Source organism: Hemiscyllium ocellatum, chromosome 5 (genome assembly GCF_020745735.1).
Source record: "Hemiscyllium ocellatum isolate sHemOce1 chromosome 5, sHemOce1.pat.X.cur, whole genome shotgun sequence".
NCBI classification, from domain to species: Eukaryota; Metazoa; Chordata; class Chondrichthyes; order Orectolobiformes; family Hemiscylliidae; genus Hemiscyllium; species Hemiscyllium ocellatum.
Genome location: NC_083405.1, coordinates 54,406,409 through 54,431,175, shown reverse-complemented (window position 1 = coordinate 54,431,175; position 24,767 = coordinate 54,406,409). Strand labels below are relative to the sequence as shown.

Genomic DNA, 24,767 nt, shown 5'->3' with positions numbered 1-24,767 from the left:
TATGCAAAGGCAATCTCCTAGCTGGTCAAATTGTCAGCAAGGTTGTACTGAAAGAGCTTGACTTGGGACATAACTAATTCTGGAGTTCATATCTTCACAACAGTCAGGATATTGTCAGTGCACATCACCTTTGTTTATCCAGAATAGTAAGCTGTTTCTTAATATTTTGTGGACTGAACTGTAGTAGTTCTGAGACTGAACTCAATACTTCTGAGTCAACTTTTGCACCAAGTTCCACCTTCACTGAGGATGAGGATGTTCATGGAGCCTCCTACACCCATTAGTTCTTTAGTATATATAGTCCACTTCAATTCATTTCTATATGTAACAGAACTGCAGTCCTTTGATCAGACCCCTTTATTGTGGAATCACATAATAATGTATGCAGTTCATCATAGTGTTGAAGATTACACCTTCTAGCTTATTGTCCTTCATTTTTAATTGAGCCAAGATTAGCTCCCTGTCATAATGGCAACAGTAGAATGAGGGATATTCCAGGACAAGACTTGATGATAGTGGTTGCATGTAATTCTGCTGCTGATGACTGACAGCACCTACCAGTGGTGATGCACAGTTTTGAACTACTAAGCTGGGTCTGAATCTAAAACAATAAGCATGACAACACTGTCACAGAACAGGATGAAGGGCATCCTTATTATGAAGACAGGACTTTATTTCCATACAAATAGTACGGTGATTTCTTTTACCAGTATTCTTACAAATAAATGCATCTACAACAGGTAGATTAGCAAAGACAAGGTCATGTAGGTTCTCCTTCAAGTTGGTTCCCTTATCACCTGCCACCTTCCACAATCAACATAGTCATAAATGCTGTTGAGCATTTGGTGATGTATATTGAAGTCACCCAACTAGATTACAACCTGACACTTTCCTACTCTCAATAGAACGCATGAGAATTGTTTTCACTCGGCTGAAGTAATCAACATGATGCTTCCTTGTCTGTATTCGACCTGATGCCTTGAGACTTAAGGGGTGTTAAATCAATGTTGAGGACTTCTAGGGCACTCCCTCCTGAATGTAGACTACTCTGCCAACATCTTTGGTGGGTCTCTCCTGCCATAGATTAATGATAGTAGCGGACCCTGGAACATTTGTTGTAAGGCATAAAATTCAATGAATATATTTGCGTCATTCTGAAACTTAGCTAGCCGATGGGATGCCTTTCTCAATTTTGTCACAAGTCCTTATTCTGTATGGGGCATTTATTTTGTCCAGTCACAACTAAGAAGATTCAAACTCACCATTGCTGCAACCCAACAGAGAGGCTTTTTTACAACTTTTGGATAAACTCACAAACACGCGTGAACAAACCCATAAGCACTGGCTGAACATTCACAAGTGACACATGACTCACTTCATGAATATATCAACTATAATACACAATAATTCTCAGAAGTCAGAGAGAAGGACTTTGCAGGATTGAATGGACTGGCTATGTCAGAAAACAATGTGAGTTTTTAAAAAAATGTATTTAATCATGAGGTGATGTTTATATCATTGGCTGAGTCTGCATTTATTACCCATCCCTAGTTGCCCTTGAACCACTACTGTCCATGAACTGTATACAGACCTATAATGCTGTATGGGAGGGAATTCCAGGATTTTGATCCAGTAACAGTAAAGAAATGGCTATATATTTCCAAGTCAGGATGGTGAGTGGTTTGGAAGGGAACATGCAGATGATGATATACTCATGTTCCTGCTGCTCTTTTCCATCTAGCTGGAAATGGTTCTAGGCTTGGAAGGTGTTGTCTAAGGAGCCTTAGTGATTTTTTGCAGTGATTCTTGTAGGTTGTGCACATTTTTGCTACTGAGCATTAAGGAGTGGAGGGATTTTGTGAATGTGGTACTTTCTCCTGGATGGTGTCAAGCTTCCTGAGTGTTGTTGGAGCTCCATTCCTCCACGCAAATGTAGCATATTCCAGCAAACTATTGCCTTATGCCTTGTAGATGGTAGACAGGCTTTGATCAGTCAGGAGGACTATTACTAGACTCTGACCTGCCCTTGTAACCATCTGGGTCAATCATTTTGCTCTGGGTCTGGATTCACAGTTAAGAATGAATCACCTGATGTGCATTTGGAGGCAAGATCAAGTAAAGACATATTTCCAAATGTAAAGTACATTAATAAACAATAATATCCAGTAAAAATGTTGGCATACTCTGCAGATGAAGTCCTTGCAGTGAATGTCATTCGGCAAGGTGTTCCAGAATTTTGATTCATAATAATGAAACAGCAAGAATAACATCAATGCTGGAAAGGCATGCAACATGGAAGGGGATATAGGGATAATACTATTCTCTTGGTCTTGCTGCCAATTTTTCCTAAGTGGCTGAGATTATAAGTTTGGGAAGAACTGCAGAGAAAGCCTTGCCACCTGCTATAGTGTACTTCGTAGTTAGGATTACATTGACCTCCCACTTAGTGTTGCTGCAATGTTTAAGCTCATGTATAGGGCGCTGAGCAAATACTGCTTTACCTTGCATGCTGTTGTGCTTCTTCAGTGTTGCATCCATCCTCGGTCAGTGGAAAGCCATATGATGATTGCATTAGTAGTGATGCCAGTAATTCCTTGCAACAATTTATTTTGTAATGGTTGTTAATGACAACACTCCCCCATCTGAGGATTTTTATTTCTTCTTTCCTAATCAACCGAGTGGGCAGACAAGTAACCACTGTGTTAAAATTTGATGAGGGTTCATCTCTCCTGAAACTGACCATCACATAAATGACACAGAAATATGGCAAGCAATAAAATAAAACTGCTGTGTTGTTTGACATTTTAGCTGGCAGAATACAAACTGATCGCCAAGCAACTCGGTAAAGGAGTTTTCAAAAGACTCTCTTCAAATTCCATTCTCATCTTGGATATTAAAAGGAACATTATATTTCTCACTGACTATAGGCAACATCATGGGCAATTTAACTAGTATATTTAAAAAGTAGCACAAAATGGCGAAGAAAATTCTAGAACAAAACTTGTTTTAAGTGCATGCTTTTTATTCAAAACCCAGGGATACTCTTTACAAAAGTTGACTCATTTAAGAGAAAAGCCAAAAGGATTCATTCTTAATTAATAATTATACTTTTGAACCTTTTATGCCCTGTAAATTTGTAAATTTTCCTCAAATCACTTCTATTTTACTTCATCAAGTTATCCTAATTTCAAAGGTGCTCACTTAGGAAATAATTTAACAGCCATGAACATCTAGAAAAGTAAAGTAACTATTCCAAGATGGTATTTGCTAGGTTTTTGCCTTAAAATTTGAATCCATACTGAAAACCATTAAATACTCTTGAGAACAGCCCAGGGATTTCACACAATTTGGGAAAACTAACTCAAATGACGTATAATAGCCACTGGAAACCTTCAAATGGGAAGACAACAATGCCCAGTCACAGTTTTGTTCCATCAAGGATTATGAAAGGTGTATACTGTCCTCATTAGTCAGTAGAGGCTAAAGACATCCTGTACATATACTTCAGGAGATGCCTCCAGAACCCAGCAAATATATACTACAAAATCTGAGCTGCCAGAACTAAAGTAAATCCTTCACCTTTTGCATACTGAGGTCTTCCACTGAAATTAGGAGTGACTTCCTTTGTGCCAAAAGTCACTTGAAATATATAGGAGAACTAAAGGAAGTTCAGCTGAAGAGAGAGTAGTGTAGTGTGAATGGTCCGTATCGGAATCTACTTACAACAGTAACCCATTGTTCAATTTACAAACTGGACATGTATGGTGCTCCAAGGAAATTTACTGAACAATATTCAACTAGGAGAAAGTGAGGACTGCAGATGCTGGAGATCAGCGTTGAAAAGTGTGGTGCTGGAAAAGTACAGCCAGTCAGGAAGCATTCAAGGAGCAGGAGAATCGACATATAATGAACATTACGACTGTAACTACTCTCCTCTCTGACCTATCAGTTTCACCCCCACCTTCATCTGCCTATTGCACTCCCAGCTACCTTTCCCCATTCCTGAAGAAGGACTCATGCCCGAAATGTCGACTCTCCTGCTTCTTGGATGCTGCCTGACCTGCTGTGCTTTTCCAACAACACATTTTCAGCTCTGATCTCCAGCATCTGCAGTCCTCACTTTCTCCTCCCTTTCCCCAGCCCCAGCCTCCTCCCATTCATCTCTCAGCCCCCTTGGCCCACAAGCCTCATTCCTCATGGAAGGGCTTATACATGAAACGTCGATTCTCCTGCTCCTCGAATGCTGCCTGACTGGCTGTGCTTTTCCAGCACCATACATTTTGACTTTGAACAATATTCAAGCATGATATTGCAAACAAAAAAAACATAATTTTTCTGATGTTTTACATTTAAGACTTTTACTTGTACTATACACAGTAAGTTGTTAATGGTGTTGCTGATATCATTTGATGAATACTAGCCTTTTCTTTTTAAATCCAAAGATATGCTTTGTCATTAAATTCATAAAAATGCATTATTACTTTTTAACGTTGTCATTTCATAAAGTGCAAATCAACTCAATGTCTTCCAGTACTACATTTGTTACAGTTATAATGTTCATTACATGTCTTTCATACAGGCCATGGGACATTTCAGTTTCCAGCCTGTCAATGTAAAAGGCCTTGGGACAGTGGCCTTTCCCCATTGTGCCTTTCTGGTAGCTGCCCCAAGCTTTACTGCTTCCCATAGCACACAGTCATGAACATTGGTCTGCAATATTGTTGTCATGGACAACTCACTGAATTGGAAAACCCAAACATTTTGGGCAGACAAATGAACATTTTTCACTGAGGTAATGGTCCTCCACCTCCAACTGATTTTCTCTGTGTGTATCCCTGACAGAATAGCCGATGGAGCACAGGACCACGGAGCTGCATGTGCTGAACCTCAATAAAAACACTGCATCTTTCTCCAGAACTACTTTGCAAAAGCACTATTCGTCCTCTCCAGAACAGCCATCTTTAGAATGACAAATAGTGGGGTAGGGATTCCAGGCTCACAAGAAGAAACTGGTAAGACATTCCTTCTTATCAAGCGACCAAGCTATGTCTTGGATATTTGTTTGAAAGTTATAGTGAGGAGGAATTGTACCAAATGGTCCAGTTCAGGAAAACATCTGACAAAATCCACTATCTTTTTTTTCCCATTCAGTCTGAGGAATGTTACACTGCCATGGTCCTCAAAGATATTTTCCTGCATAGAATCCTTCAGGAGGAATAGGTGACTCAGCACAATCCAACTGTGACAACGTGGCCAAGCTTGTCTTTTGCAACAAGAGACAGATAAAAGATTGAATCATTGCGGGCATATGATCAAGGTTGAAATAGATTTTTAATCAGAAGGGGAATCAAGGGATATAGATAAAATGCAGGAAGGTGAAGTTGAGGATTATCAGATTGGTCATGATCTCATTGAACAATGGAGCAGAATTGATGGTTTGAATGGTCTATTTCTGCTCCTAAATCTTATAGTCTTATCTGAGTCCCATATGGTCAATGCCTTATTCGGAGATCTCCAGTCTGACCTTAAAGCTTTTCATTTTCAATTCCTTTGAGAACTTACCTTATACAATGGAAAACTACAAACAAGATTCCTTGCTAAGTACTAATATTTCAATCATATTTTGCTTAAGAGATCATTAAATCTCTGACATAAACTTATCACTGAAAAGTAAATAGTATTAGTGGTACTGGTCCTTTCAAATATTTCCAGATTAAAGCAACATTCTGTGGAACAGGATGTGTACCGGAATGAATGTATCTCTTTGCAAATAGCAGGAAGCAATATTGTGGTTTCCCCCTGTTTTCTTCCTTGTTATTAGTGAGTGATTACTAGCCTGTTTGGCACCTCGCCAATATTCTAAGCATAATTTATTCTTCCTGCCTTGACATCATCTAAAATGCTGCTGGAAAATTTATTTGCAATTGCTTTGGGATCTGCAATGTTCCCAAAAAAATTAACAGACACACTCTGTTTTCACCATCCTAAATGCGAAGTCTAAATGAATTGGTAACAAAGTACATTTAATATTTAAATCTGAGTTTATCTGGATGGTGAAGCTATAATAAAATCATATTGCCTCCAGAACACAAACACCTGACTCCTCAGTCAATTTGTACAGACACTGGTTAGATGTTTGGTTTTCAATACTTATTATAGTGAGGATATTAGAAAAGGCACAGTGAATAATTACTGTAATCATGCCAGAAAAAATAAGTTAAAGTTATGAAAAGAAATCTACAAAATTGTTTTTTTCCATATATTTATGTGTATTTATATGTTGGACTTGAAATACTAATGCTGTTTTACTGTCCACTGTTGGTAGAGACCTCCTGAGATTCTCCTTTTTGGTTCTAATTTCAAGTCTTCAGCATCTGCAGTACTTTGCTATTTTTGAAAAATTAGTCTCTTTTTCTGCAAAATTTGTTTCCATAAGCTGACAAATTTGTGATATCGAGACACAGGCTTAAAGTTATCACTCAATGAATATCAAAGGAAACTTATAAGATTTTCTTTCCTCACTATGAACATGAACTGTTACTCAAGCTATCGAGACAGACATTATGAATGATTGATTTTATTGTCAGGTGTATTTTACAGTAAGTGCACAATAAAATAAGAATGAAAAGCTTTCATTTGTTGCCACGACTGTCATTTCGAATAATTTAAGAATAAAGAAAAACAAAAATATAGCTTAAGGAGAGAATATCAGCCCTGAGTCAGCTTGTCATCATTTACTGCCATCCCTCCTCCATCGCTTTGCCAATATCTACTCAGGACCCAACCAACGAAGTCGCCAATCCTCAGGCGCCATCTTTATCACAGGGCCAATTCTCCTCCACCACTACCTCACCACCACCTGTGCTGGACCAACCTACATCAGATTAGGATCTCTAATCACTGGCCCACTTCAATGTCACAATGATGCCCTGCTGCCTCCTCTTCATTGTCACCAGTGTTGGATCCAACCAATGTGAAGTCACCAATCCTCAGATGCCACCTTTGCTGCTGCTGCTGGGCCTACCTCACTGATGTCAGCTCTGCTGCTGTAGCAGCTGCCAGTTCTGATGCCAGGTCCTGAGCTCTCCCCAGAAAAGTAAGTAAGGGCTCAATGGAGTCTGCACTGGACCTCTTCGCCTCTGAGCTGGACTTGTTCAAGGTCTGCACGGGGCCCACGCAATGTCTATTGTGGGCTTTCTTGAGGTCTACCCTGGGCTCTTGCTGCTGCCGATGCTATCCAAACTCAACAGAAGAGGTGAGTAAAAGTATAGAAAGAAAAGAAACAAGAGAAGAGAGACAAATAATGAAAGAAAAAGCAATCAGAGCAAATGAGCTCCAGCTCAGGAACCCTACTCCTGATGCCAGCTTTCTCTCTCTCTCTCTCTCTCTCTCTCTCTCTCTCTCTTCCATCTGCCTCTCTTTCTCGCTCTCCTCTGAAAGAATCTGGGTAAGTATTTCAAAACAACGAGCTCAAATGAATATGTAGAAGTGAGTAGAAAGTAAATAGTTTCAAGTTAAGCACTGATTCCACTATTTTGGACTAAATAGCTTGTTCTGTTCTCACTGCCATGTATCTGGTACTGCATATGATACTTATGACATTCATATATTAGGTATTGGCTTACCTGCGAAATGGTGTAATCCATCTTCCAAGTTCAAGATTGCAGAATGAGCTGCTGTGCATACAGCACACATACAGCTGAACTGTGTGATCCCAATGGGGACAAGTTTCATCTTTTGTTCCAGGGCATGACAATGAAGCATCAAGTTCCAAATGGTCATATGCAAACAGATCTAAGGAAACCAGAAACAGCTAACTTCAATATCATTTGTTACCATTATATGCATATTTAAATTTTAACTTGCTGATCTTCTCATTTATGCTAATAGTTTCAATGCATCAAAAATATCTCTGTTGAGAAGCAAACATGGAAGTGCAATCTGCACTAACACAAAAAAATGATTTTGTCAATTCCAAACAAAGTAAATAAATACAAAAGCCAACTTAAGGGAAAACGTTTCAAAATCACAAGGTTACAAATGGAATGATTTAAGGATAGTTATTGGACAGAAGACAAAGTACAGAGAATGGAGTTGTAATGTTCACATGTTCTGTGCTGTAATGTAAAGAAAGATTGAGAGATTTTACACAACCAGATAGTTGAAGAAATATCTTCTTTTCATTGCACACTGTTGTCTTAATCTATGAGCTCAGTTTATAAAAACTGTCAACTCCAAATCCTCCATTTACATCCACGTAGGTAGGTAAGAAATGGGAACAAAGTTGGACCTTGCTGCGTGAAGCAGTAGTCTTGTGGATCTCAAGCCATCTAAACTGCATCTGACCCCAAATCCAGTCCTACAATCATCTGGAAGTCTGCGACAATGGCCTAAAACAGTTGTTAGGCACATTACATATGCAAATCACTAGCTTACTACCTGTTTTAAGAATATTCCTGCTCTTCCTTCATTAACATCAAAAGCAATTGGGATTGGTTTTGCCAATAATGCTCATAGATAAATAAAACACATGCAAAGATAAATAAAACACATTCCCTGGCTGTTGTATGTCTTCCCCTCCACCACAACTCTTGACTAAGCTTAGGGATGCTCCTCATAAGAATAGTGACCCTCCTGCAATGGGGCAGTCATCTCCAGAAGGATGACAGGACTGGTAATTTGCCCAAGGTGTTGAAATGAGGCTCAATGCCTGACCTATGGGAAGCTTTGAACCACCTGCTTTATGCACACACTGTTGTTGAAATGAACCATAACAATTTAAGATGCAATCAGTATTTTTTCTGATGGAATCTTTAGTCTGCTACTACCTTTTTATTCTTGTGCACAACAAATATAGTCTAAGGTTTTGCCTTTCTCATTAACATGTCTTTCTGTAGTTCTTACACACAAACAAACAGTAATCAATCAAAAACTAAGTATATCTAATGCATGTATTTATGATCTGTCATCCTCCTTAAACAGTAATTATCATCTGTGCAGTCCCAAAGCAGATGTTTTTCCATTTGTAGCATTGATCACAAAGCTTTACACATCTGCAAAGAAAATAAATTATCACTCTATTATAATATTCTGATAAATCAAGCCATAATTATACAGCCTGTTTCTCCTCAGGTCAATTAATGGGTTTCATGTTAGCCATTAACCTCAAAAAAAATGAAAGCATAACTAGTTCATATACAATGCTAAATTCAACATCATTCAAAATCAATCCATGCAAACCATCGTTAGTACAAACATGTAAGCTATCAGCAACTTGTATTATTCTAAACCACCATCTCTACCTACACAAGTCCTACACTGCAGTATTCTGCTCCTACAAACATTCTATAAAATAACCATTCAATGTCTCAGGCCAATAACTCTTCCTCAATCTACTATTTCATAGAAACTCTTCAAAAATGACATTTAGCCTTCTACCTAGTTTGATTTATTCCCTTTGTTTGTTTGGCCTCATACAATATCCATTTCATATTTCCTATTCTTGAACAGAGTTACTCATTGGTAAAAACTCAGATCACAAACCAAACTGAATTGATAGAGATGAAATTTGTTGCAGCATCTAGTTATACTGAGCCTTTTTAACCAGTCACAAGTTCTTGTGGAGGAATATATAGGTAAATACTGTGCTTGTATCAAGCAAGAGGCAAGGCGGCAGTCCTGCATGAGCTACCACAGCTTAACAAAAGGAGCAAATAAAACATAAGAATGTGCAGGCAGGATAAGTCAATATATGGCATCATTGGGGGCAAGGTACTGACTCAGATTGAAAATTGGCTGACTGACAGGAAGCAAAGAGTAGTGATAAACGGGTCCCTTTCGGAATGGCAGGGGGTGACCAGTGGGGTACCACAAAGTTCGGTGCTGGGACTGCAGCTGTTTACAATATACATTAATAATATAAATGAAGGCATTAAAAGTAATATTAGTAAATTTGCTGATGACACAAAGCTGGGTGGCAGGGTGAAATGTGAGGAGGATGTTATGAGAATATAGCGTGACTGGGACAGGCTAGGTGAGCGGACGGATGCATGGCAGAATCAGTTTAATGTGGATAAATGTGTGGTTATCTACTTTGGAGGCAAGAACAGGAAGGCAGATTTAGCACTGCTGCCTCACAGCGCCTGTAGACCCGGGTTCAATTCCCGACTCAGGCGACTGACTGTGTGGAGTTTGCACGTTCTCCCCGTGTCTGCGTGGGTTTCCTCCGGGTGCTCCGGTTTCCTCCCACAGTCCAAAGATGTGCGGGTCAGGTGAATTGGCCAAGCTAAATTGCCCGTAGTGTTAGGTAAGGGGTAAATGTAGGGGTATGGGTGGGTTGCGCTTCGGCGGGTCGGTGTGGACTTGTTGGGCCGAAGGGCCTGTTTCCACACTGTAAGTCTAATCTAATCTAAAAAAAAATTACTATCTAAATGGACTAAGCAAAAGTGAGTACTGCAGATGCTGGAAGTCAGAGTCTAAATTAGAGTGGTGCTGGAAAAGCACAGCTGATCAGGCAGCATTCGAGGAGCAGAAAAATCTATATTTCAGGCAAAAGCCATTCATCAGGACTGACAGCAGGGAGCCTCCAGGGTGGAGAGATAAATGGGAAGAGTGTGGGGCTGGGCAGACGGTAGCAAAAAGTACAATAGGTGAATGGGGGTGGGGCTGGAGGTGATTGGTCAGAGAGGAGGGTGGAGCGGATAGGTGGGAAGGGAGATTGGCAGGTAGGACAGGTCATGAGGATTGTGCTGAGCTGGAAGGTTGGAATTGGGGTAAGGTGGGGGGAGGGGAAATGAGGAAACTGGTGAAGTCCAAATTGATGCCATGGGGTTGAAGTCCTCCGAGGAGGAAGATGAGGCGTTCTTCCTCCAGGCGTCGGGTGGTAAGGGAATGGCAGTGGAGCAGGACCTGTATGTCCTCGGCAGAGTGGGAGGGGGAGTTGAAATGTTCGGCCATGGGGCGATGGGGTAGATTGGTGTAGGTGTTCCGGAGATGTTCCCTAAAGCACTCTGCGAGAAAGCGTCCAGTCTCCCCAACGGAGAGGAGACCGCATCAGGAGCAACGGATACAATTAATGACATTGGGGGATGTGCATGTGTATGGCCCCAGCTATGCCTGTCTCTTTGTTGGCTACATAGAATAGTCCATCTTCCGTAGTTATACCTGCACTACTCCCCACCTCTTCCTCCGCTACATTGATGACTGCATTGGCGCCACCTCGTTCGTCCGTGAGGAGGTTAGCAGTTCATCAACTTCACCAACACATTCCACCTCAACCTTAAATTCACCTGGACCATCTCTGACACCTCCCTTCCCTTCCTGGACCTCTCCATCTCCATCAATGACAACTGACTTGACACTGACATTTTCTACAAACCCACCGACTCCCACAGCTACCTGGATTACACCTCTTCCCACTCTACCTCCTGCAAAAATTCCTCCTCCCAATTCCTCTGCCTCCACCGTATCTACTCCCAGGAGGACCAGTTCCACCACAGAACACACCAGCAGGCCGCCTTCTTTAAAGACAGCAATTTCCCTGCCCACGGGGTTGAAGATGCCCTCCAACGCATCTCATCCACATCCCGCACCTCTGTCCTCAAATCCCACCCTCCAACTGTAACAAGGACTGAACCTCCCCACCCCGGTCCTCACCTACCACCCTATCAACCTTTGCATAAACCATATCATCTGCCGACATTTCTGCCACCTACAAACAGACCCCACCACCAGGAATATATGTCCCTCCCCACCCTTTTCCGCTTTCCGCAAAGCCTGTTCTCTCCGTGACTACCTGGACAGGTCCATGCCCATCAACAACCCACCCTCTCCTGCTGGCACCTTCCCCTGCCACCGCAGGAATTGCAAAACCTGCGCCCACACCTCCCCCCTCACTTCCATCCAAGGCCCCAAAGGAGCCTTCCACAGGCCATCAAAGTTTCACCTGCACATCCACCAATGTCTTTTATTGTATCTGTTGCTCCCGATACGGTCTCCTCTACATTGGGGAGACTGGCACCTTCTTGCACAGCCCTTTAGGGAACATCTCCGGGACACCCGCACCAGTCTACCTCACCGCCCCATGGCCAAACATTTCATCTCCCTCTTCCATTCAGCCAAGGACATGCAGGTCCTGTGCCTCCACCACCGCCACTCCCTCATCACCCGATGCCTGGAGGAAGAACGCCTCATCTTCTGCCTCGGAACACTTCAACCCCAGAGCATCAATGTGGACTTCACCAGTTTCTTTATTTCCCCTCCTCCCACCTTATCCCAGTTCCAACCTTCCAGCTCAGCACCATCCTCATGACCTGTCCTATCTGCCAATCTCCCTTCCAACCTATCCGCTCCACCCTCCTCTCTGACCAATCACCTTCATCCCCACCCCCATCCACCCACATTTTACTCTTTGCTACCTCCCCCCACCCTCGTCTCTGACCTATCACCTTCATCCCCACCCCCATTCACCTATGGTACTCTTTGCTACCGTCTCACCAGCCCCACCCCCCTCCCATTTATCTCTCCACCCTGGTGGCTTCCTGCCTTCAGTCCTGATGAACGGCTTTTTCCTGAAACGTCAAATTTCCTGCTCCTTGGATGCTGCCTGACCAGCTGTGCTTTTCCAGCACCACTCTAATGTGTACTATCTAATTGGAGTCAAGTTAGGTAAAGGAAAAGTACAACGAGATCTAGGTGTTCTTGTACATCAGTCAATGAAAGCAAGCATGCAGGTACAGCAGGCAGTGAAGAAAGCTAATGGCATGCTGGCCTTCGTAACAAAAGGAATTGAGTATAGGAGCAAAGAGGTCCTTCTGCAGCTGTACCTGGTGAGACCGTACCTGGAGTATTGTGTACAGTTTTGGTCTCCAAATTTGAGGAAGGACATTCTGGCTATTGAGGAAGTGCAGCGTAGGTTCACAAGGTCAATTCCTGGAATGGCGGGACGATCATATGTTGAAAGATTGAAGCGACTGTACTTGTATACACTTGAGTTTAGAAGGATGAGAGGGGATCTGATTGAGATGTACAAGATTATTAAAGGATTGGACACTCTGAAGGCAGGAAGCATGTTTCCGCTGATGGGTGAGTCCAGCACCAGAGGACACAGTTTAAAAATAAGAGGTAGGCCATTGAGAACAGAGTTGAAGAGAAAACTCTTCACCCAGAGAGTGGTAGATATATGGAATGCTCTGCCCCAGAAGGCAATGGAGGCCAAGTCTCTGAATACTTTCAAGGAAGACATGGATAGAGCTCTTAAAGATAGTGGAATCAAGGGTTATGGGAATAAGGCAGGAACAGGATACTGATTGTGGATGATCAGCCATGATTATAATGAATGATGGTGCTGGCTCCAAAGGCTGAATGGCCTACTCCTGCACCTATTGTCTATTTACAACACCTTTCAAGTGGGGAGATGCTGTGGTCTTGGAAAAGACCAATCGATTAAAACCCAGTACAAAACTAATGGGTAGTTATCATATTAGGGTCAAGAGAGAGGTCTTTTTACTCAAATAAAGCATTGACTTTAAATTTAATTTTGCATTAAAATTGTACAAAAGTTAGACTTTGTGCATATAGATGTCATATTTGAATTAGATAAGTTATGGAGAATGAGAACACCAAATTGGTTACATCAGCACAGAATCATATATATTCAGGAGAAGTTGCTTTTTCCTAGAGATCCTCAGAATAGTTTGCCAAAACCTGCAGAAGATCCAGGTGCACTGCAAAAGTTCCTGAGGAAGCTGATATCAATGTCAACTAACCCAAACTGGATGCTCGGAATCCTGAATCTTGTCTTCATTGTCTTTTTAGATTAGATTCCCTACAGTGTGGAAACAGGCCCTTTGACCCTCCGAAGCGTAACCCACTCAGACCCACTCCCACTAACTAATGCACCTAACTTTACAGGCAATTTAGCATGACCAATTCACCTGACCTGCACATTTTTGGACTGTGGGAGGAAACCGGAGCACCCGAAGGAAACCCACGCAGACATGGGGAGAACGTGCAAACTCCACACAGACAGTCGCCCGAGGCTAGAATCGAAAACTCTTAGTTTAATCACTTTTTGGGCTGGTAAAGAATGGCTTTTTAAAACAAAACTTGTGCTCCTACCTTTCTCAGGAAATTACATGGTTACTGGTGAGTAGGGAGCATTGGGATGTTGACTAGTTTCAATATGGCTGAAAGGAAGACTCAATGATTCAGCTGTTTTCACTCTTTATATGATTATATATTTGCATGCTTGTAGCTGCTTGTTTTTGGAATACTATTACAACATGCAAATGAGAAAAATATATTATTTGTTGCAATGGATGGGCAATAAATGCTAGCCATGTCAATTACATCCATGAGCTATGAATGGATAAGAAGGCAAAACAATAATTCAGCAACAAGTGCTAGCCATCACTATTTAACATTTCAAAACCTTCTGAAAGTCATCGATCACAAAGCAACTTCTTACTGTTGGAAAACCAGTCCCTGGAACAAAACAATTCCTATTGTTCTGTTCTGTGGCTCAAACCTGACTCATATTCCAGGCTCACAAGGTGAGGTTGAGGAGAGGAGCTTTTTTGTTTTATTCAGTTACAAAATGTGGATGTGACTGCTGGGTCAGCATTTATTGCCCACCACTAGATGTCCTTGAGAAGGTGGTGGTGAGTTGCTTTCCTAAACTTCCTAGTCCATTTCATATAACTAACAATGCTGTTTGAGAGGGAGTTTCAGGACTTCAAACCAACAACACTGAAGGAATGATGATATATTTTCAGTCTGGATTCTGAGTGGCTGTGTAGGATGTGCTGAAGAGCAAAACTTGTTCATGACATTTGACAGCTGCATGACCTTGAATGAGTCCTGTGAACATTCCTGTGCATGCCGAAGATTGCCAGTTATCTGCATTTGCTTTTCAGTATTGGCGGTTTGATACACTGTATAAGACAGCGAATTTTATTGCAAGTTGTCAGACTTCACTTTCAACCGGAATCACGAATGATTCCAGAAACAAACCTTGGCCTCCAGTCCAGCATCGATCAAGGGGGCCCCAATGTGCAGGAGGGCATGAGACTCATTGCTTTCTTTTCCTTCCTTTTTCATCTTCATTTATTACTTAATAAATGCTTATATATAAGCAAATTGCTGTTGCTGAGTCTTCTCTTAACTACATTTAACCAAATCTGAAAAGAACTGCTTGGACACTCCCTCTGGTCCAATACAGTGCTTTGGAGGAGAACCTAATGGTTGTGCTGTTCCCATGTATCTACTTATCCTCTAGGTAGTAGTTTAGAAGATGTTGTCTAAGGAGCCTTATTGAATGCTTGCAGTGCATCTTGTAAATCATATATATTGCTGCTACTAAGCATCAATGGTAGAAGGACAGAATGCTTTATTTTCTGCCAAGTAAGTGGGTTACTTTGTCTTTGGTGGTGTCAGGCTGCTTGAGTGTGTGGAATTGCAATTGGAGAATATTCTATCTCTAGTGTCTTGTGTACAGAGAATGGGCTTTTAGGAGTCAGGTGAATTACTCCCAGAAGCATTCCTAGCCTCTGACTTGCACTTGTAGCCACAGTATTAAATGGTTAGTCTAGTTCTGGTCAATGGTAATCCCACAATGTTGATAGTGGAGTTTCAGTCACGGTTACAACATTGAATGTCAAGGAGCAGCGGTTACATTATCTTTCATTGGAGATGATCATTGTATGACATTTGTGTAGTGTCAATGTTAGTTACCACATTTCAGCCCAAGCCTAGATATTTTCCCGTCTTGCTGCATTCAGGCACAAACTGCTTCAATATTTGAGGAGTTGTGAATAATACTCAACACTCTGAAATCATCGGTGACCATTCCTACTTCTGATCTTATTACTGACCAACAACTTGCTGAGATTGCCAGCAGAAATTCAAGGCTTAGCCTTGTTATAAAAGTCAATCTAAAGTGATTTAGTGGAAATTGATAGCTTATTGGTAATTATAAATTAAGAATTTCACATTTTACCACAGTTACAATGCCCATACTATCCACAGATATTAAACTGAATATTAACATTGACTAAATTAAAACCAAAAGAACCGCAGATGCTGTAAATCAGAAACAAAACAGAAATTGCTGGAAAAGCTCAGCAGAACTGGCAGCATCTGTGAAAAGAAATCAGAGTTAACGTTCCGGGTCCAGTAACCTTTGCTCTGAACTCAGTTCTGGGTCACCAGACCCCAAGCGTTAACATTGATCACTTCAGACAAAAGAAAATGTAAAAAAAGTCCATTATATTATTGTGTGTCTTAGGTGACTACATGGTCCAATGGTTTGACAGGCTGGAGCAGCTAGTCTTTACATGAAGGTGAAAAATTAGACATAATGATGGAAAACTGGCATTCTGACAACTAGTCCAATGACTTCAAGTCATGTCCTCCAACAGAGGCGATATCAAATGACAAAAACATCTATCCAAATGACATATTCACATATGGCAACAATAATCAAATTATATTTCACAACAAAGGCTAAACTCCGCTGATATATGGAAATGTAAGGAGGTCAGTAAAAAAAATGAGCAGGCAGTTGGGAAGAGACAGTGGTGAAGTGGTGACATCACTGGATTATCAACTTAGAAGCCAAGTCTAATGTGCTGGGTTCAAATTCCACCATCACAATTAATGGGATTTAAAATTCAATTAATAATTCTGGAATTAGTAGTCTTAGTAATGGTGACCATGAAAACATTTGACAATTGCTGTAAAAAAAAAGGCTGGTTCACTAATGTCCTCTCAGCAAGAAAATCTATCATTCTTACTTGGTCAGGCCGACGTGTGACCCCAGACCCACAGAGATATCTTTAGCTCATAGTCACACTCTTAAATGCCCTAGCAAGACATTCAATTCAGTAGCAACTAGGGATAGGCAATAAATGATAGCCTTGCCAGAAATGTCCACACATCACAAAATGCACCGTGACACCAGTGTTCAGGACAATCCAACCTTTTTGATAAACTGTCCACTATGTCTTACTGGTTCTGGATGTATAGTTACACAAGCTCTAGATATAACATCTAACACAAGTGCAGCACTTTCTTGGCAGCATTATTCTGCCTAGGTTGTTACCTTCAGCAATTCCAGTTAATAGCTTTAGTGGCAGCAAGCCAAGTGTAAACTATTAATTTATTCACAACCTCTAGATCAAATACAAAGACTGCAGAGGACATAAAGTGACGTAATTTGAGACTGCGTGTGCTAAGGGCTAATTGTCAGGAAGCTGCCACTTTGTAACATCTAGCAAATAACGCAATGGTCAATTAGCCATATTACTAATGACAGCCGTTACATTTTATAATAGAGGGTTAGATGTCAGTATTAAATTCTCTAGGGGCATTACTCATAGACCAATTTTGCTGCCGTGTAATGTGGTTACTGTCTATAAAGCCATTTCAGTTTTAATTATACTCTTCACCTTGCTAAGTGGCAGTATAATGAACCTAGAGAAAACTGTAATTTCTCTGAAAAATGTTTCTCCTTAAACATTGAACAGAGAAAGCAAATGATTCCATTAAATTCTGATCTAAATCTTATGTTTAATCTTGTCTCCAGGTCGATTCTTTAACCAATGTTTCTATTTACCCTGTCCTCAAACTTCCCAACATTTAAACACGCAATTACATTGACACATGATCATTAGTGTTCTATTGAAAAATATCCTAATTTACAGGTCTTTCTTCATATTTATATTTTCCTATATTTGGTAGAGTTGAAAATCTGAGCTAGAAAAAGTATAGTAGATGATCAGGAAAATCCCATTGAAATATATTCCTTAATATCCACTTACATCTAGGATTCAGTTTTATCAATCTATCTCCTCATTGAATACTGTAAAAAAAATTTGAAATAAATATTAAAACTGAGCTATAATAGACTTAAACCACTTAATTTTCCAAGGGAAAGTGCACACAGTTTCTTTGCATTTCTTTCAAAGCAGAAGACTGACATAATCATTTCACATAGCCACTCCTCTGTCACAGAAAACTTTCTAATTCGTAACTTATTTGAAGTAAGATATGTTTTGAACTTGTATACTTCAGGTTAAGTGGTTTAATTTCATTTCCATTATCCATGCTTTTCAGCATGTTGAAGATCTGCAGTATCTACAAAGGAGTACAGAATAATTCCAGGAAACGATGGTCAAGTTAGCTTGATAGGAAAGATATTGGAATAGAAAAGCATCTAGAAACCAAACAGTTAGTCGAAATTTCAAAAGGGAATGTCATCTGTTACCAACCTTAGCAAGTTATTGGAAGAAGCAAGATAAAGAGCAGAGAAGGATAATGTAGAAGACATAATGTGTTTGGACTTTCAAAATGCCTTCAAAAGTGCCACAAGTAGCTGTATGTCTAAATTCAGGATATGTAGACGCAGAAGACAGCAGTAGAACAGACAGCAATTCAGCTATAAGACAGAAACCAGAGATTAATGGTTAATGACAGCTCCTCAGGTTGATAAAAAGGGGAAGTGATATTCCACAGGGATCAGTACTGATAGCAGTGCTTCTTGTAATTCATAATAATGATTTGACTCGTGGAATAAGAAATCAATACTAACCTTAAGCACAGTTAACACAATGGAAACACATGATAAAATACAAGATGTTAATAGACTTACAAAATGTGTGTTTAATTGGCAAAATAATTTCAAGACAGGCAAATGTGAGGTGATATGGTTGGAAAGGAATACTAAGGAGATGGAAATATTAAGAGACACAGGGATGTATAGGAACAAATAGATTGAGAAATAAAGATTTAATCATTGTGACACAAAATGTAAACGAAGTGACACATTTTAATTAAGTCCATTAAATAATGAAAACAAAATTGCTATGCTCATTTCTGGAGGAATTGGACTGAAAAAAATAATTAAATAAGAACAGCAAGTACTTAGGGCGGAATCTGAACATGTCAGAGAAGGGGAAGATGGCGTTGTGATTCTTCAATATGAAGGTCCTGGTTGAGGGCAAAGAAAAGGTATCCTCTCCCTAGAGCATAGGTAGAGGAGGCCAGCCTGCCAGACCCATGTAGCCTGGTCCAGGTTTGGCACCCAGGTCAGTGCCATCTCTACTGCATAGGGGAATGACCAGCATTAAGAAGGTGAATGACTGTCTCCATTCCACTAAGGTAAGTGACACACACTTTTTTCTTCTACATCACACTAATTTTATATCTTCATACTTCACATATCTCCCAATGATACTCATGCTTTGCCACTTTGACCTCTGATGGTAATATCTCCCTCATTTACTCTCATGCCCACCAATTTCCCATACCACTGACCAGGCATAGTGTCTGCACACCTCACCACCTTCTAATCACCTGCAGTAACAGTCGTGCTACCCATAATCAACACTCTTAACTCCTCTTGCACATATGCCAAGCCATTCACATTCCAGCAACTGAATAAGTTCCATTCTTCATTCCATCGCAACTCTCAAATTAACCCCTCTGTCAGTGTAATTCTTTGCACACCATTTCTAACCACTGGGCATGACATCAGCCCTTGCTTTTGTCCTGTAGCTACCATCAGGATGTCTACCACTACCACGGAAAAACATCCAGTTGCACCAGAAGCCTTTCCTCAACCTCTAGGGAGGAGAGCACGGAGGTATCAGAATAAGCATTGGCAAAGCTGTCTCCAGTAGCCCAGACAGGCTCCGAAATTGTGGGAGCATTAGCATTAGAGAGTTTTGGTGCACAATCTGGTGCACTGTGACAGTCATCAGATAGGGATTAGGATACTTTTGTCCAGGGCTGTCCGGTTACTTTGCTTAAGGAGATGAGCAAAGGATAGGCCATCAAGTCCGTACACAGTAACAAAGGGGATGGGGATCAACAAGGAGGGGCTGCTGCAGTGGGAAGAAGAGTTGGGAGACTATTACTTCAGTGGCATAATCCTGTCTCCTTGTGGGGAAGGGACACATCAAATACTCACCAGACTCATCGTCCTATGTTAACATGCCCTCAGTCCTGAGGTTCAGGAGCCAATACCCTGGACTGGTTTGGGAGGCAGCCCTAGACTTATTGTTCTGGAACTTTTGACTGATGGGGAGAACTACTTCCCTGAGACTTGGTTGCTTGCTTGCTGCACATATAATGTGTTTGCTGTGTAAACAACTGGCACATGGTGCAGATATGAGATTGACATAGCACACTGCCATACTGCAAGAGCCATACCCCCTTACCTGAGGAATGCTGACTAGCAACGCGAGCTGCCTGGTTATGTGATTGTACTAATTGCCACAACAGTGTTTGGAGACAGGTTGCAGCCAACAACAATCTAAAGCTGCCAGGTACCTACTTCATATTGTGAATTCTCAAGAATCACCTTGTTCGGTAGTATTGGTAAGATAGAAAACTAAACATTAATGAGATAAATTGAAGTGCTAATAATGCACTTAACAAGCTATAATCCCCTTTAATTAGCAACTCGCCGTTACCTATTAACAAAGTTGCCTCACTACTCAGAAACACCATAAAAGTTGCAACAAGATGTTGCTAATGTGAAGATTGACTTTGCTCGATAGCTCATCCAATTCAGCCATCATAGCATGGCCAATCCACCTAACCTGCACTTAGACTATGTCACTCAGACCTCTATAAAAGATTCCACCCAATGTTTTGCAGACCAATATGACTATTTCGTGGAACACATATTAACTGAGTGTAAACTTGTGGAGAACTTTGGTTAGACAACTTTATAATTTTAATTTGGAGGTGCCGGTTTTGGACTGGGGTGTACAAAGTTAAAAATCATACAACACCAGGTTATAGTCCAACAGACTTATTTGGAGGGACTAGCTTTCTAAATGCTGCTTTGAACCACCTGAAGAAGAAGCAGCACTTAGAAAGCTAGTCCCTCCAAATAAGTCTGTTGGACTATAACCTGGTGTTGTATGATTTTTAACTTATTAATTTTGAGATACTGAAGAAAATGGCACATTTTCAAGAAAGATAGCAGAATTGAGCAGTTAATTGCAACAACAAAAATTAAACAGCTGGGGCTTGTGTCTCTAGAAGAGAGACGACTGAAATGTGACCATGGTCTTTAAATTATAGAAGGGTTTGATAGAGTAAATTTGGAGGAAATATTTATATTTGAATAAAGCTAAAGGCACTGATAAATCCAATAATTAGTTCAGGAGAAGCCTCTTTACCCAAATAATGATAAAAATATGAACTGCTTCACTATAAAGAGTAGTTCAGGCAAATAACATAGATGTATTTAATGTGAAGCTACATAGCATTTGAGGGAAAGGGAATAAAAGAGTAGATAAAGTATAACGCCAGAAGGCTGATGTGATACATAAATATGAAAGGTCTTTTTCTGTGCTTTAATCTCATGTAATTCGATGACTCATGCCTTCCCCTCATGTGAATTTTCTGTGTTTTGAGAAAAAAGTGTTGAGACTATACTACTGGACTTATCCATGACATTCGTTTCCATTAAATAATATTCTTTCATAATCAGGATGTTCAAAATAACTATCAATATTCCAAATGTGATATTAATGATAATCTATATCAGAAATTGCAGCAGGGCCTTGATCAGCAGGGGAAGTGGGCCGAGAAACGGCAAATCGAGTTGAACATAGATAAGTGTGAGATCTTGCATTTTGGAAAGTCAAATCAAGGTTGGAGTTTCACGGTGAATGGTAGGGCCTTAAAAAGTATAGTGGAACAGAGGGATCTTCGAGTTCAGATGCACACTTCTCTGAAAGTGGAATCACAGGTAGACAGGGCAGTGAAGAAGGCTTTTGGCACACTGGCCTTCATCAGTCAGGGCATTGATTGTAGAAGTTGGGAAGTTATATTGCAATTATACAGGATATTATCGAGGCCTCACTTGGGAGTATTGTGTCCAGTATTGGTCACTTTGTCATAGGAAGGATATTATCAAACTGGAAAGAGTGCAAAAGAAATTTATAAGAATGTTGCCAGGACTCAACAGTCTGAGTTACAGGGAGAGGTTGAACAAGCTAGGACTTTTTTCTTAACAGTGACGGAGATTGAGAGGGGGTCTCATAGAAGTTTATAAGATCATGAGAGGCATGGATAGGGTGAATGCACTCAGTCTTTTTCCCAGGTTTGGGGAATCGAGGACTAGAGGGCATCAGTTTAAGGTTAAAGGGGAAAGAATAAAAAGGAACCTGAGGGGAAACTTTTTAACACAGAGGGTGTACACATAAGAAATGAGCTGCCAACAGAAGTGGTTGAGGCAGGTACATTAACATTTAAAAGGCATTTGGACAAATACATGGATAGGAAATGTTTAGAAGGATATGAGCCAAGGGAAATAGGGTTCGCATGGATGAACATTTTGGTTGACATGGACCAGTTTGGGCCAAAAGGCCTGTCTCCGTGCTCTATAACTTTATACAAAATTAAAATGTATATGTTTATTCAGTCAAGTACCTGTTTTCCTTACAACATTCTATGGACTAAAAATGTGTAATAACTACACAAATAAACTTTTGTCAAATTATGTCCACATTTTTACATGCCAACATTCATTGAATCCCTATGGTGTAGAAAAAAGCTATTCGGCCAATTGAGTCTGCACTGACCATCCAAACAGCATCCTTCCCAGACCCACCCTATCCTTCTAACCCTGCATTTCGCATGGCTACCCATCTAACATGCACATCTTTAGACTGTGGGAAAAAACCTGAGAACCTGACAGAAACCCATGCAGACACGGGGAAAACTTGCAAACTCCACACAGACAGTCACCCAAAGCTAGAATCAAACCCAGGTCCCTGGTGCTGTGAGGTAGCAATGCTAACCAATGTCCCATCGTGCTATTCATGATTGACAATTGATTAAAGAAGATGTTTTATATCACATCAAATAAAATGTCATTATTTCAAATTTTATTGGTGTCACTTGTTGGTTGGCACTGCTGCCTCACGGTACCGGAGTCCCAGGTTCGATTCCAGCCTCGGGTGACTGTCTGTGTGGAGTTTGCACATTCTCCCCGTGTCTGCGTGGGTTTTCTTTGGGTGCTCTGGTTTCCTCTCACAGTCCAAAGATGTGCAGGTCAGGTGAATTAGCCATGCTAAATTGCCCATAGTGTCAGTGCATTAGTCAGAGGGAAATGGGTCTGGGTGGGTTACTCTTCGAAGGATCGATGTGGACTTGTTGGGCTGAAGGGCCTGTTTCCAATCTGTAGGTAATCTAATCTAATCTAATCTAATCTAATCTAAAAGTAAGGAAGGTATATTGTCATTCATATAAGGAACGGGGATGACAGCTTTAATGGTCTCATTGTTTTACTGGAATCACATTTAGGACTGGGCAGCAGACATATTAAGATGGTACCAGTATATGAGATAATACCAAAAGAAAAACTGGGAATGACTTCTTTGGAAAATAGGAGTTTATCAAATTATGTGATAGAACTTTTCAAAGATATCAAGGGTAGGAGAGAGAAGATAGTAACAGACTGCTTCCAATCATTGAAGGGTCCACTTATACAGGAAAAGGAATCTTTGTATTATTGATTAGTTTGTCCCTATTAGAGAGTCATAAAATTAATCCCTAAATGTTATTAGTTTAATAAACAATTTAAGGAATATTACTGAGAATTTGGTGCATTTGTAGTCGGTGATAGTATTTCTAAAATTAGCAGCATAGAAAAATAGCTGTAGAAAAGATAAAGAACTTTACCTTCTGGGAGTTCCACAGTTGCTACTGCTCCTTTGTCCCCTTGCATTACAGTGTCATTGAAAACATTTTTTATGGTAGCTGGCCTCTGAAGCTTTGTATTCAAGATTTTCATATAAATGAACCTTTGAAAAAAGCAAAAAAATTACTGTTGACATGACTGGCATGATTTGACATATTTTATTTTATACTGTTTAAATCAACCTCCAACTCCTGTTGAAAGTTATGGAAATTCTTGACATTTGTGTACACATTGCTCAAAAATAAACAACTAATTTTCAGAAAATAGATATCCACAATCCCCTGGAATTCCTATAAAAATCTATCCACAGGAAAAGAGCTCATGATAAAACTATTACATAGAAATATAGAAAATAGAAGGATTAGGCTAATCAGCCCTTTGAGCTTAGTCTGCCATTCATTTTGATCATAGCTGATCATCCAACTCAATAGTCTGTTCCATACCCTTTCATCTCTTAGTCTCAAGTGCTCATATCCAATTCCTTCTTGGAATCATACAATGTATTGGTTTCGACTGCTTTCTGCGGTAGCAAATTCCACAGGCTCACCATGCTCTGAGTGAAGAAAATACTTCTCATCTGAGTCCTAAATGGTTTACCCCCTATCCTCAGACCTTTAATTCTGGACTCTCCATCCACCAGCAACATCCTTCTCACATTTAACCCATCTAGTTTGGTTAGAACTTTTCAGATTTCTATGTGATTTTCCACTTGTTTTTCTGAATTCTAGTGAATATAATTCTAATAAATTGAACCTCTCTTCACCCCACTCCCGGCACCTTTCTCTGCCACCGCAAGAAGTGCAAAACCTGTGCCCAACCTGCCCCCACCTCCGTCCAAGGCCCCAAAGGATCCTTCCACATCTGACAGAAATTTATCTGTATCTCCACAAATATCATCTATTGTATCCGTTGCACCCAATGTGGTCTCCTCTACATTGGGGAGACAGGATGCCAACTTGCGGATCATTTCAGAGAACATCTCTGGGACACCCGCACCAAGCAACCCCATCGCCCTGTGGCTGAACACTTCAACTCCCCCTCCCAC

General features: G+C 40.6%; 1 protein-coding gene across 1 annotated transcript in view; it reads right to left on the bottom strand.

Annotated features, from left to right (window-relative positions):
• The window catches only part of si:dkey-256h2.1 (uncharacterized protein LOC337520 homolog), a 246,445-nt gene that overhangs the window by 150,678 nt on the left and 71,000 nt on the right, over positions 1-24,767 (bottom strand). The window contains exons 6-7 of the mRNA XM_060824762.1: positions 23,704-23,825; positions 7,626-7,794 (exon numbers count right to left, since the gene is read on the bottom strand). Coding sequence (XP_060680745.1) covers positions 7,626-7,794; positions 23,704-23,825 — 291 coding nt within the window. The remainder of the gene's footprint in view (positions 1-7,625; positions 7,795-23,703; positions 23,826-24,767) is intronic.